Source organism: Lycium barbarum, chromosome 10 (assembly GCF_019175385.1).
Source record: "Lycium barbarum isolate Lr01 chromosome 10, ASM1917538v2, whole genome shotgun sequence".
Lineage (NCBI taxonomy): Eukaryota > Viridiplantae > Streptophyta > Magnoliopsida > Solanales > Solanaceae > Lycium > Lycium barbarum.
This window is the reverse complement of record NC_083346.1, coordinates 114957994-114969565: the sequence shown is the minus strand read 5'-3', so window position 1 is coordinate 114969565 and position 11572 is coordinate 114957994. Positions and strand designations below refer to the sequence as shown.

The 11572-nt window shown below is 29.5% G+C and overlaps 1 protein-coding gene across 1 annotated transcript; it reads right to left on the bottom strand.

Moving 5' to 3' along the window:
• Nucleotides 1-1711: 1711 nt before the first annotated feature.
• On the bottom strand, nucleotides 1712-7663 carry LOC132615794 (WAT1-related protein At2g39510-like). The gene is made up of 7 exons (XM_060330385.1): nucleotides 7375-7663; nucleotides 6418-6480; nucleotides 6209-6325; nucleotides 4646-4883; nucleotides 3767-3931; nucleotides 2905-3056; nucleotides 1712-2110 (listed from the first exon to the last, which is right to left on the bottom strand). Exons 1-7 carry the CDS (start codon nucleotides 7581-7583, stop codon nucleotides 1933-1935), a joined length of 1122 nt encoding a protein of 373 aa, XP_060186368.1. The 5' UTR covers nucleotides 7584-7663; the 3' UTR covers nucleotides 1712-1932.
• Nucleotides 7664-11572: the final 3909 nt, after the last annotated feature.

Genomic DNA, 11572 nt, shown 5'->3' with positions numbered 1-11572 from the left:
GATAGTATCAGGACCAGTCTTAATATTTTCAACAAGTGGTATTAGAGCGCTAGTTCGATCCCGGAAGGTATAAAGATGAAGACTTTTTCTCCATTGGAGATATGTCTCTAGGCTTGAGAGGTCCTGTTGAGAGGCTTGCTATGTGCAAAAGAAGAGTGAATTCTCCGGATTTGTGAAGAGAAGAACATCTCATCGAGAAGATGTAAGTCTGGAAGGATATTACAAGACAGGAACAGAAGACAAGAAAAGTGTTTCGTGAGTTTGTGTTTGCTATAGCCTAAACTTAGAGAATGAATTGGCTATAGTTGTGAAGGTGTACACAAAGAGGAATGTTGAAAACAAAGCTAAAATCATCAACATTAATTGAAGAAAAGACATTTAAGTTTAAGAAGTGATGTTGAAAATAGTAAACTTAAATGTTTAAATATCTAGGTTCATAAGTTCGGTCTTATCCATATGACTATTAGGAAATCTGAATGCATTGATTTAATAATTTTAATGTGGGCAGGTTCATATTATGTGTGTATAATATTGTATAACAGTGTAGAAGTGTGCATAAACACCTCTTATACATTATTATATATTTTTATACAAGGTTGATACTATCTTCAGTAGGTGTATAATGTTGTATATCATGTGTATAAACATTGATGCAAAAAAAGTTAGCTATGCGGATATAAATTTAAAATATAAGTAGGTAGATGTAATTTTCTATGTTGGATATTGTATATTATTGAAATTATTCCAAAAAAAAAGTGTCACGTACATGAAGGCGAAAACAGTAGCTATTATAATGTTTAGATTCCTGCTTTTACTTGATCAATTGGTAATTTTCACTTGTGCGTATACGTGTGACTCTGAGTACAATCAATATTTTTGACCAAGAAAACAATGTAAGGAAGAACAAAACCAAAAAAAACAGGTGGCAGTTTTCAACATAAGATACGATGAATTATAGGTGCTGAGTAGTGACAAGGCGATAGTACCTTTAATCATTACATTGCACTAAACAAACATGTTCATTTGATTGGACATGCAGATGAGATTAGATTCTTTAGAATATTAGAAATAGCAAATCAGAATAATGATTTGTGAGGTTTATCATATGCATCATAAATAAAAATATTATTAAAATCAAAGCCAGTGAAGTGTACTTATTGGAGGTTTGAAAGATTGGGTAACTAATCAAGTTGACTTTTTGTAGGTATATTATATGTGAAAAGTGAGTAATTATTACCACTATGATTTTGGAGTTTGTTTGGATAAAATAGGAAACTAAAGCTGAAGATTAACTTTACCTTCTCCATTAAAATTTATTAATAGCTCAAAATGGTATAATTAGGCATTTATTAGGCATTTCGAAGTATTTGTTGAAAAGACCTTTTGGTACTTTCTGAAGAGATTTAATTTAGATCTGAAATTGAAAAAAAAAAATCCATTATTCCTTAAGTGCGCAGTTTATTCTGCCAAATAAAATGAAACGGATGTGATAGTACTTTACTTTATTCATGGGTTAACTCCTATAATATCCCAATAACGTATCATGCATAAAGTGTTTAATTTCTTCTTAGTCATTCGGAGTTAGTTCATTATTAATTATAATGCGCATTATTTGCAATAATAAAAAAGGACATTATTCAGCCGACTAGAATGATGCTGAATTGACTGTACATGTTCCTAAATCAAGTAAGGCAAAAAAAAAAAGCAAGCATTCTTTGTTGGGAAAATTATTTTATATTCAATATTAACCAAAATCCACTAATAGTGCTCGACTTGTTTTTCCCAAGAAAGAAAAAGAAAAAAAAGAAATACATTAGAAAATTAGGAAAAGGAAAAACAGGAATAAACATAATAAAATTAAACTGAAATGCGAAATATCATCCGATCGATACCACAAAATTGTAAGTCTTAATTTTTTTTTATCATTTCCTCTTAAACAGATTCCTCTCCAATTACTGCATGATTTGAAGATTTTATCTCAGCTAATTCCTCGTCAGCTGGTTCAACAACTTCAGTGGTGCTCAATATTTTTGAGGATTTTTCGTCGTCCTTGCTTGTACCCCATATTACTAGGTATAATCCAATAACAATGACAGCAGCTCCCACAACCCTACATTCAAACCAGCAAAATATTAAATTAGGAACCTTCATTTTGTACTCCTCGATTCATTATAAAAGCATCATTAAATTAGCGACGGACTATTTTCATCGTTGAAAAGCAAAATATTATCGTTTATACTATTTAATAATGGATTAGCGTTCTCAAAAAAAAAAAAATGTTTGCTTGGGTTGTTTAGAACTCGCCGAATTTTATAGTTAATTTCCTCCTTACTTGAAATAAAACTTAACAAATGAATATTAAGAAATCTTCCATCAATCGTGCGAGGAGTTTAAGTTCGATATGTTAACGATCTAAAAATATGTATACAATCAAGTCACTCGCAAGATAATTGCAGGAAAATATTCGTCATAAATAGATGAGTTCAAGTTTAAGGCAATGATGTTGTCAAAAAGTTCACAGAATAAGATCACATATTAAGTAATTATAGGTAAATCTCTTGATAAATATAGATTACTAATTTAATCTGATAAGAAAAGTAGTAATTTAACATGCACAGGTTCAAACTAACTGGTAGTATTAAAAAACTTTTCCACTATCAATATATATAACATAGATACAAAAGATAATTACAAATGATTAAGCAGTGCATAATTGTAAGTGAACTAATAACCTGAAAAATACACTGATCGTGTAAAAATTATCTATATTATAAATATATATATATACACCTCATTTTGAAATAAACCATCATAAAATGATCAATCTCCAGGGTTTTAGAACTATTGATAACTTTAAAAAAAAAAAACAAGAGATAAAAGAGGGAAAGAAGCATTAAGGAATACCTTCCCAAGTTGAGTTGCTCAGATAAAATGAATGAACCCAAAATGGCAACAATAATCATGTTGAGAGGATTAAAAGCAGTGACAAAAACTGGTCCTTTGACATTCATTATTAATCCCGAAACATAATAGCCAATACCAGAATTAACAATTCCCTGCATCCATAATAATATTTCTGCATAAATTAAGCAGTTGGAGAATAACTAATGAAGGTATCTGACAACAATATAACACAATACAAGCTTTAAATTATATACACAGTCATTATAAGGAACTAATAAGTATCTTTAAAACATATGTGTTGATCTTGAAAATAAGACAATTAGCTACCCGCTATAACGGGTAAAAGTAACTTGATAAATTAAAAATTCTTTACACTGACGATATATAGAGCGTAATTTAACTTCAGAGTGTATTCGTAAAATTGAATTAAGTTGTAGTAGAGTAATTAATGACTGGTATGTAATAACAACAATGATATATAAGTTATACACACGTGTAAACCTCTTTAAAATGTGAGCATTGTAATCTCGAAAATGAGACAAGTTACTGGCTACCACGGTTAATTAAAATTTTCTTACACTAACAGTGTATATAACTTAAAAAACTTGTACAAGTTCTAAGTGCTATGCACCATCGATGTAGAAATATATTTTATACTTATCAGGTCATTCAAAGATTATCTACAAATAAATCTCTTAGATATAAAATTTATAATCTTGGAAATAAAACAAGTTACCAACTACAATATGTAAAATTGACATGATAGAATAAAAACTTACACCAAAGATGTATAATTATATTTATGTATAACTTAAACTCAGATAGTATTTGTAAATATGGATTTAGAATTTTTTAGGCTTACAAGGTAAACTGATGCAACGAATTTACTACTGCCCCAATGAAGAGACCAAATTGCAGAATTGCCTCTTTGGACCACCAGTGTAAGTGCAGTGCCTTGTAGAGCTCCAGCCATGCATATTAAACATGTCAAAGACAATCCTGCTGGGTATTTCTTCAATGTAATTGCCTGTTAATATAAATGCAGTAAATATAAATATTATTATACTGAAAAAAGTTGAAAATAAAAATCGATCATTTATTTGATTTTGAATAACTGTATTAGACTGGACATGAAATTAAATATGTTATAACGCATGTATATCCTATTATTAAAAAAAAAAATTGAAGAAGACTTTCTAAATGTAAATTGTTCATAAGTAAGTTCATAGAGAAACCATCAAATAAAGGAGTGTTAGATTAATGGAATAGCTTTATATGTTGGAACATCGCCCAAATAAAAAGAGTGTTATATAAATTGAAAAAATTGTATCACAAAGTTAATACTTAGAATAGATTTAACTTAACACTCAATATATGTTAACACATATTATAACAAATTACTTACCTTATTTTCCAGGTTCCTAAATTTATAGACAGTTAGTTACTTGTAGTCATCTTTTAAGCAATTGATTGTGTCAAAAACTTTTACAGTTGCCAACATATATGACTGAAAACTATTTATTAGAAAAGCAAATGCACTACTAGAGAAAAGGGTAGAAACAACGTCCATTAGCCTCTTTTTGGCCCATGTCTTTGAAGAATAGACATGGTGTTTGAATCTCACATATGAACCTTCCTGATAATATCCTGAAGTTTCACTTGTGAAATTTGAAATTTCATGACCACAATTATCTTTCAATTACAAGAGCTAAAAAGTGGCTATTTGTGCAAAGGTATATACCTGAAGATTATAAAAGCAGGCCCAAGAGAAACAACCAGCAGCAATGAAGAGAGCACCTTTGACTGGATTGAGCTCAGTGGGAGAAACAACATTAGTACTAGTAACATGATGCTTGGTCCATGGTAATCCAATTGTTGGTCCTCCAACAAGGCTCATTATTGTTGCACCTCCAAGTGTTACTATTGTTCCCACTATTTTAGCTTGGCTTGGTACTTTCCATATGTTCACATTCTCAAGCCTACAAATAAGTTCAAATCATCACCCATTAATAATTTGGCTTTTGTCATTTCTGGCCTGTCGGCCCAAATTAATCACGGGAGCTAGTCAAAATATATGATATGTATACATCGATTATGACTATTATATGTATATGATCTGCATATAACACATATATTTTATATATTTGTACTTAATGTACAAGACATAAACATTTGCCGGCTATTATTGTTTTGAACGGTCCAAAAAGATAGGAATTAACTTATATCAATTGTCAATACTGTAATGAAAGTCTATGTTGTAGTTAATACAATTTAACCTACTATGGAAAGTTATTTGTATTTCCATTGTTTCAATTTTATGTAGCGGTGTTTGACTGGATGATGAACTTAAGAAAGAAAGAATTTTTTTTTGAAAATTATGGAATCTATTTTTATTTTTATTTTTTGAAAAATATGGAATCTTTTAAATGTGTATATTCAGTACATGCTAATGGATTTTTATTTATTTAATATCAATGTAATTCAATACTACTATTGAAGGTTAGTTGTCTTAATTTCCAAGTTATTAGTTCCACTTATTATGAATCATTACTTGGGATTATCTGGGTGATGTTAGCTTGAAGAGAGGGGGTTTACTTGAACCTCTTTGTTAAAAAAATATACTATGCCAATAAGGAAAATTTTTTGTTTTTATCCGTTTATATATAAGTTATTGCCTCGCCTAGAAATTTGGAATTTTTTTAGATGGAAAAGTCAACAATTACTTTACAGGTGCAAATAGGCGTGACATTTTTAATGCCTTATAAGTATTTTTTATTACGTTACTGATAATTATACTTAAAGTGATAAATTATTTGATAATATAAAATAGCTTCTACACTACTCTTCATAAAATTAAAATGTAACCCATATCATTGGAAATGACCTGATTCAGTAACCTACATATACATTTTTCTTCTTCTTTTTTAATTGATAAAGACAATGGATCCTAAACCATGGCCTACACCTTACAGTAGTACTTTTTGTCTCACTAATGCATTAATCATCGTATCTTAGGATTTACATTTGTCTTGACTCGAGTGAACTTATTCTTTATATATAACAAAGTTATGTGTTCTATTTTTTATGTAACTAGATTTAATTTAATTTATTATAAGCAGATACTATGCGTTATCGTAGGTTAACTTAATATGATAATGTAAATAACTTTGTACATTACCAGAGCACAGAACTTAAATTCATTACATATGTCAAGCTTAGCCAATTTTTTTTTTTTTTTTTATCCATATTAATGGGAGTAAGTGCACGTTATAAACTAATTAGTTGCAAAAACACCCTAGTTTACCTTAGTATCCAGGCTAACAAAAAAGTGATGGCTGGAAGAACATTACACATTGCTGTTGCAAAAGTAGCAGTGGTATATTTCATCCCTGCATAATATAAATTCTGGTCTAAAACAGGCCTGCAAAAAAATAATTTAGTTTGAAAAATCATTAGATCAATATAGTAAATAAAATCAAGAAAAAAAACCATGTATAGATCAGGAATATTTACTCCAATAGGCCCAGCAACATAATCTTCCAGAAAATGGATAGAGTCATTTTTGGCCTTATTTTCCTGTAAGTTATAACCACCAAAGATGGGATTAATTAGTTTCTAACCGAATACTCCATCTAAAAATAATCAGATTTCAATGGTCAAACTAGTGGTTAGAAAGATCGTTAACGATATTCAAAACTATATATATATATATATATATATATATATATATATATATGGATTAATAGTAATATTTAACTTATATACACAATTTAATTTTTCCACGAACGATGTGATCAACTGATCACCCTTCACTTATGATTAAGGGTACTAGCTCTTTTGTTAAAAGGCACAGTAATATCTAAGTTTTTGTTTGTTTGTCATTAGGTCTTCAAGGACAGAAGTAGAAGTCAAGTTAGATACGAGTTCGGCTGAATACGGTAACTTTTATTTGAACAAATAGTGTATCTGTATTAGGAAATTCATTAAATATATACATATATTAAACTTAAAATCCAGTTAACACTTCAAATCGTCGTCCTAAAATTCAAAACTCATAAAGTTGAAATCCTGGCTCCGCCAGTATGTGTAAATAAATTAATTATTAAATAGAGTTAGATATACGTTTCAAAACATAAATTTTCATGTCGAAACCGGTGGCAAAGCCAAGAAAATCTTTAAGGATATTCAAGATTTAAATAATATATACATATAAAAACTATTTTTCCAGTAAATTAAAGATGTTCAATTGATCATCCTTCACTAGCTCTGCCCCTGCTCAAAACGCACATATTTAAATTTTTTGAATTCGTCACTGATCTACATTGGGGTGGGGGTTTTCTTGGGGGGGGGGGGGCACGAGATACTAAATTTAAAAAAAAAATCCCCGTCCCACCCCATCGGGAGGATCAATAGTGTTCCCACTTATTCTTCAGCGTTACTCAAACTTCTAAATTAAATCAAGATGATCACCTTTCTAGTAGAGCAGCAAAAGGAGCAACTATAACAGCAGCAAAGACATTTCTGTAGACAGCAAAGGTATAGTGGCTCATCCCATTATTCAATGCAGTTTTAGCTATTATGGCTGATCCTCCATATCCAAATTGCAAGAAAATTACAGCCAAATATGGATTTGCACGCTTCATAAACTTCAATAAACATTCCTTTTTATTCGTTGACATTATTCTAGTAATAAAACTATATATGATTGATTAATGAATCAATGCTTAGTATATTGTTTTAGTTGCTTTGTGTTATTAACAAACTTCTCACATGAGTGGTATATATAGGGGACAACAAAATTCAAGTGATTTAAGCACCGTCTCCATATATCCAGGGGCGGCTCAAGGCCAAAGCCTCTATAAGGCAATGGATTTGGCCCCCAAATTTTTGGGGCCCCATTTTTATTACTTTGTCTGTCCCAGTTTATCTGATACTTTTCACTTTTTGAGAGTCAAATTTCTTAATTTTGATTGTATGTTTGAACATAGATTTTTTAAAATTTTCAATATAAAATTTGCATATTTGAGAACAACGTAAAAAACACTATAAGTCACTATAATTAATAACTTAAATTATTTAGAAGATATATGAAAAAATTGCGGTCAAAGAACAACTCGTTTGACTCTCGAAAAGCGAAAAATGTCAAACAAATTGGGATGGAGGGAGTAATAAATTGAGACAAAGGGATTTTATAAGAAAAAGAAAAAGAGAAGAAATTATTTTAATCACGTGATTGATTAACTATATTGATAGTTGATTTATTTTTTAGATTAGATTGATTTGAAAAAGAAAAAAAAATGTTAACAACTTTGCATTGTTCTTGATGATTATAAAATAAAAATTAATGACTTCACATCTAAAAAAGTTAGAAAAATATACTTTAAATAAAAAATTAAGACTTCTCTTTAAAATTTGGCTTTAGACCTCCAATCTTGTTGAGACGGGCTTGCACATATCATCAATTAAATTACCTATGGATTCCACTATCTTAGTATAATGGGAGTTTTCAATTGGATACTTCTTGATCCAGCTAAACAAACTTTCCTCTATTAATTAAATTAAAGTTGTTATAATGAAGAGGTTACTAAAAGTGTCAACTTGTTGAAAGACAATCTTCTATACTCTGTGTGCTTATTTTAGATCAACTTTCTGCGTGTCACACTATTAGAAAATTGCTAATTTAATCGTAAGAGATTTTCAACGAAAAGCTATAAGAAATGTTATCGACGGACCAAATTCTAACATATTCTAGCAGAAATTAGCAATTTTCTAATAATATCAGCTAAATATATGCAAAGTACCAAAATTATGCTTTCGCGTGTTTTTTTGTTTTCTCTCTGATAAAAAATATGATACTACTAAAAAGCACTAATTTCCGCCAGAATTCCATCGGAAAGTTGTCAAAAATTTGATCCTTGGATACTTTTCCAATAGATTTTCTGTTCATCGGAAAGTTGTCAAAAATTTGTTCCTTGGATACGTTTCCCAATAGATTTTCTGTTCATATCTTCGATGGAGACGTCCGTTGAATTTTCTCACTTTTTTGGGTAGTGTGAAATTTTGTACCAAGTAGGTTCTTACATGTCATGTCACTAAGGGGTAAAAGTGAAAATGCGAAGATCAAAATAATCTCTAAAAAGAAAAATATGTCACGTAAGTCGCGGCGGATGAACTTTTTACATGATCAAGTAGCAATTTTGACTTGTGCATATAAGTGAACATTTAGACATGAGATTTGAAATCATGGTTTAAAATTATGAGATGAAATCAGCATTTGGACATGCATTTCATCTCATGATTTCAAATCATGATTTGAAATCCCAAATTATCCAAAAAGTTTGAGGGTTTCAAATCATGATTTCAAAAAATTTAAATATAAAATTTGACTCATAAGTTTATAATTTGTAAAAAGAAGTAGTTGTATTACTATTCATGTTAAATTTTCTTTGTTATTGAATTAAAATTTGATCAATTGATGTTGTATTTTTTAGAAAGGTCTTCTAGTAGCGTATAAATTTGTTATGAAGTATGACTTGCTTATTTGGTAAAATTGTATAAGAATTTGAGAAGATTTTGATAGTTTTTACAACTTGTGGTGTTTTTATGTCTATAAGAAAAAATACAACTTAAGAAATCTAAATTGTATTTCCAAACATGATTTCAAATCATGATTTCATCTCATAATTTTAAATCATGTTCAAACTGTGCCTAAGTATTACTGTGAGTAAAATCTTTTCTCTCTCTTTTTTTTTTTTACAGAAAAAAACAATGTAAAGAAGATCAAAACCAAAAACCAGGTGGCAGTTTCAACATAAAATATTATAAAACATCGGTGCGAATGACAAGGGGATAGAAGTACTTTCATTATCATTGATTATATTGCACTAATCAAACATGTTAATGTGAGTGGCCATTCAGATGGGATAAAATTCTTTAAAATATTAAACCAACAAATCAAAATAATGGTTTGTGGTTTACATATGTAACATAAATAAAAAGATGGAGAATATCACTTTTGGTCCCTCAGTTATGGGTAAATTATGATATTGATCTTGTAATATATGACTCAATACATTTAACTTCTAATTAATTGAAATATATTTTTTGGTCCCTTTAACTAAAAAAGATTTTATATTTGGACTAATTTTAGAAGTATATTAACTCTCTCCTATAAGTTTGATGTAACACGTGGGTAACTAAACGGTGTAAATATGCACAAGCAAAGGGATTAAAAATGCACATTTTAAGTAATTGAAGGTTAAATGCACTTATTCAGATGTCACGAGACTAAAATCAAAATTTATAAATAGTCAGGGATCAAAAATGTATTCATCCAAAAAATAATTAGAAAATACTTATCGGAGTTCAAAGATTGGGTAAGTATCAAGTTGATTCTTTTGTACTTGTATTAGTACATGTGAAATTAGCTATGATGTGTCTATGATGTGTACGCCACTATGATTTTGGACTTTCTTTGTTTGGATACACTGGGAAATTGAATTTGAAGATCAACTTTACTTTACTTTCTCCCTTAAAAATTCATTAATAGCTGAAAATGTGTAAATAGGCATTTTTGAAGTATCTGTGGTCGACATCTTTTGGTACTTTCTGAAGGGAATTTCAAACTTAACCCAAAAAGGAACTAAAGTACACATGCATTGCGCATATATATTACTATATAATATAAATAAATCATTTATGCTTTTACATTTTTTCCACATTCATGTTATGTTGAAGGTAATAAATTAGATCAATTTGTCACGAATCCACCAACCATTGGCACGTTCAAGTCGATAATAGCATATCTTAGACAGTTAAATTATACCGACAATGTAATAATTTTTATATAGTTGTCCGTGTTTCTAAATTTATATATTCTTCAATAATATGTGATAATATACGATTACTGCCCCTGAATGGCAATTTAATTGGCGAAAAGATTAATTTGCTCACCAGTTTATAATATAAAGGCATATAAATATATCGATTGAAAGACCTTAATGCCTTTTCAGTTTCTAATTATAAAATTATAAACCAAAACTAAATCAAATTGTATATTTAAACCAATTCTTAGACATTTTGATGGATCTAATTAAAAGTTTAATGTTCAATGGTAAAAATCATTTGCTGAACTGTAAATTCTTAATAAGTTTATCAATTTAACTCTGCAGGCTTCTATGTTACGTTCTTTGAACTTATCTTGCTACCTTTGTATGAAACTACTAATTAAAAACCATTCAAGAAAATGGATCAAAAAGAGTAAAAACATTCTGTAAAAATGCACTTTTTGATCTTGCAGCGCTCGTAACTAGGGGTGTCAACTGAGGGAGTTAGTCGAATTTGACCGAATCAAAATGAATAAAATCATAAAGGAAAAATAATTCATCTATATGGTCTAGGCATTTAGTTTGCAGTTAATGTAACTCATTGTATCATCGATGTATAGATAATGTATATATTTGGTGTAGCTATACAACCCAAGCATCTAATTTGCCGTGGATATATCCTACTATATTATTGGTGTATAAATAATGTATTTATTCCGTATAGCTGTGTATAAACATTACATATACTCTGTGTATATAATGGATAGGGAAAATGCATAAAAACACCCTCAAACTTATCCTGAATAATTAGTAGCACACTTATATTTTGCGGGGATCCTATG